General features: G+C 30.9%; 1 protein-coding gene across 1 annotated transcript; it reads right to left on the bottom strand.

Annotated features, from left to right (window-relative positions):
- Positions 1-511: 511 nt before the first annotated feature.
- Positions 512-2,361, bottom strand: LOC145168503 (mitochondrial pyruvate carrier 4). The gene is made up of 5 exons (XM_079087303.1): positions 2,215-2,361; positions 1,243-1,341; positions 1,091-1,143; positions 890-963; positions 512-720 (listed from the first exon to the last, which is right to left on the bottom strand). Exons 1-5 carry the CDS (start codon positions 2,267-2,269, stop codon positions 672-674), a joined length of 330 nt encoding a protein of 109 aa, XP_078943429.1. The 5' UTR covers positions 2,270-2,361; the 3' UTR covers positions 512-671.
- Between the last annotated feature and the right edge of the window lie 232 nt (positions 2,362-2,593).

Here is a 2,593-nt window from a genome sequence, read left to right as displayed (position 1 = left end):
CACTGTAAAAATCATAATTAGCTTCTTTTGAATGTTTTTATTATGTTAACCAAGGAATTTTTAAAGTCTTCAACAATATCGACTTCAATGTTGACGTTTCACTCCAATCTTTAACGGTTGCTTCCAATAAATATATTGTTTATTTTAATGCATTCTGACATCAAGTAATGTATAGTAGAATATTTTTTAAAAACATGTTGGCCTTAAACTATTGCATATCATCATAGTTACAAAAAAACATGTTGTCATGATAGTTACACAAATCATATAGTATAGTAAAAGATATTAGTCATATGACAAAGATATAAAACGTAAATTCATTAAACTAACGAGTTAAATTGACAATTTCCCTAAGAATGATGGGTATAGTATAAGCTTATGGCCCCACTAAAATATTTCAAGATTGATTTTCACAAATGAGTAAATAATACAAAATTAAAATACTCGTAATATATTCGAAAAAAAAGGGTTATTTCGTTTTTATTTCATTTTTGTCTTTACTTCATCGAAATGGAAACTTGTGAAATAAAAACATTAAATTTGCAAATAAATTAAACATAACAAGATTTTTAAACAATCAATCTTCAGAAAAAAAAAAAAAAAAAAAAAAAAACAAACTCAACAAAAAGTGACATAAAATTTTGTTTAATTGCATTGAGTTTTTTTCGTCATTATTCCTTTATTGCAGTTGCAGTCTCCTCTTCGTTAAAATAATCGTTCCTGGTGTCAAGCCAATAGAAACACAATGATCAGCTATAAATATAATTGGTTTATGGGGTGAGTGTGTTTTTGTTAAAAGTTCATTTTCTTTATCCCTAAATTATTATAAAGATCAAGAATATAACATCTAAAGAAAAAAGTCAACTGTAAAAGGAGTAGTTTGACTTACCGGATTTTCCGGGAGAGTTGATAGATTCCTGTTCCAGCCATTGCAACATTTACACTAAAAAGGTTCCAGTTTTTCTGTAATCAACCATTAATTATCATCAAAAAAGAAAAACTAACATACTTTCATTTATTTCATTTTTTATAAGACTCCAAGCTAAATGACGAGTTTACCCTTGTCTAGTAGTACAGGAATTTGACTTACCGGGGTGATGACCATGCTGTAACGAGACCAGATAATTCCAGTGGCTGTGACAGCTGGCATATAAATGATAATATGTAAAGAGTATGAAAGAGACAAACAGGAACAAATGAAAGAAATAAAATATTTTATAACAAAAAAAAAATTATAAATACCAAATTGTTGAGGGTATGAAAGTTTCTCTGGTGGCTTGGCAAAATCTGCAATATTAGCAATGCTGATGCCCCACTTGAAAGTTGGAGCCCAGAAGTGAACTACAAAAACATATTACTTAATTAATACACAAATGATATATATATATAAATTATAAGTGAAACATAAATTAATTTTTTTACAAAAGAGTGTAAGGCATTGTAATATCTTGCGATTAGCCGTAAAACAAAGTCCTAGCAACACCATGGATGTACACAAAGTTGAATTGAATCACACAAATAGAATGTTCAACTGTTCTATTTCTTATGATTAATATTGTTAGATTGTGGTGTGCATTATTATCTATCCAAAGTCCAAACACTCACTCATAGATTCTTGCTTGAACAACTATGAGATCAAATTGATAGCTACTGAAAGTTTCCTACAATTACTATACTTTTTCAAAAAAATAACTATGTTCATGTGAATCTAGGAACTGGAAATAATTGAAGTAAGCCAAAACTAGAATCAATATCCGAACTGTTCAGTTCCCACCACTGATCAAACAAGTTATTGGTCAACTCTAAAACTTTTGTGAATTTTGAATATTTCAAGAAAAATTGATATCCAGAGCAAACTTCACTAAAACAACAAAACAGGCCATATATTTGATGTAATTTAGTACCAAAATCCACCTCCTTTTGCATTTGAGGTGTATTACTTTGACTTAGAAAGTCAAATTATAGCGTATCATTAAAAATCATGTAATAATCTCAATAATTCAATCATAACACCACCACCACACATAGATGCTGAACTTCTTCAATAAACGCAGAAAACTCGTATGATTTTGTCATCGAACAACATACAAATCAAATTATCAACTAAACCTAAAACCCCCAAAAATCCCGCAACGAAAACAAGCAGGAAAACCTAATTATGATAATTAAAAGTTGTAAAAAATATCAGAGCAGTGATTTAAAGGAACAACTCACTCGTTTTCGGGCCAGCAGGGTGGTTCCAGAGAGCCTGTAGTTTCGACGAAGCCATTAAAGCTCTACTTTCTCTCTCGAAAATTTCACAAAATTTGCGAAAAGCGTTCGACGAACAGCATCAAGAGTATTGGTGGGTGTATGAGATTTATTAATCTACACGCGCGACCACCTGATCCCCTGCTCCTCTCCAGCTGAACATCCAATCACATAATGCCACATGGGTTTTTACCACCGTGGAAACCACCCAAGGATGACTTTGACTTTAAATCTTTTGACTTCCTACCAAACATTGATTCTAATTTGCCCTTGCAATAAAATTTAGGGACAATTTGATATGATAATCATTGATTCAAGGTCTATTTGGTGTTTTATAGTTGAT

The sequence above is a fragment of the Lactuca virosa genome, chromosome 1 (genome assembly GCF_052849685.1).
Source record: "Lactuca virosa cultivar CGN04683 chromosome 1, Lactuca_virosa_CGN04683_v6, whole genome shotgun sequence".
Classification (NCBI taxonomy): Eukaryota; Viridiplantae; Streptophyta; class Magnoliopsida; order Asterales; family Asteraceae; genus Lactuca; species Lactuca virosa.
The sequence above is the reverse complement of the archived record's forward strand: the minus strand, read 5'-3'. Positions and strand labels throughout refer to the sequence as shown.

Excerpts from the sequence above, each read along its gene's own strand:
- LOC145168503 (XM_079087303.1), bottom strand. The coding sequence starts at position 2,269 with ATGGCTTCGTCGAAACTACAGGCTCTCTGGAACCACCCTGCTGGCCCG. Across the intron at positions 1,342-2,214 it reads CCCTGCTGGCCCGAAAACGA|TTCACTTCTGGGCTCCAACT; the intron begins GTGAGTTGTTCC and ends ATGTTTTTGTAG. Across the intron at positions 964-1,090 it reads ACAGCATGGTCATCACCCCG|AAAAACTGGAACCTTTTTAG; the intron begins GTAAGTCAAATT and ends GGTTGATTACAG.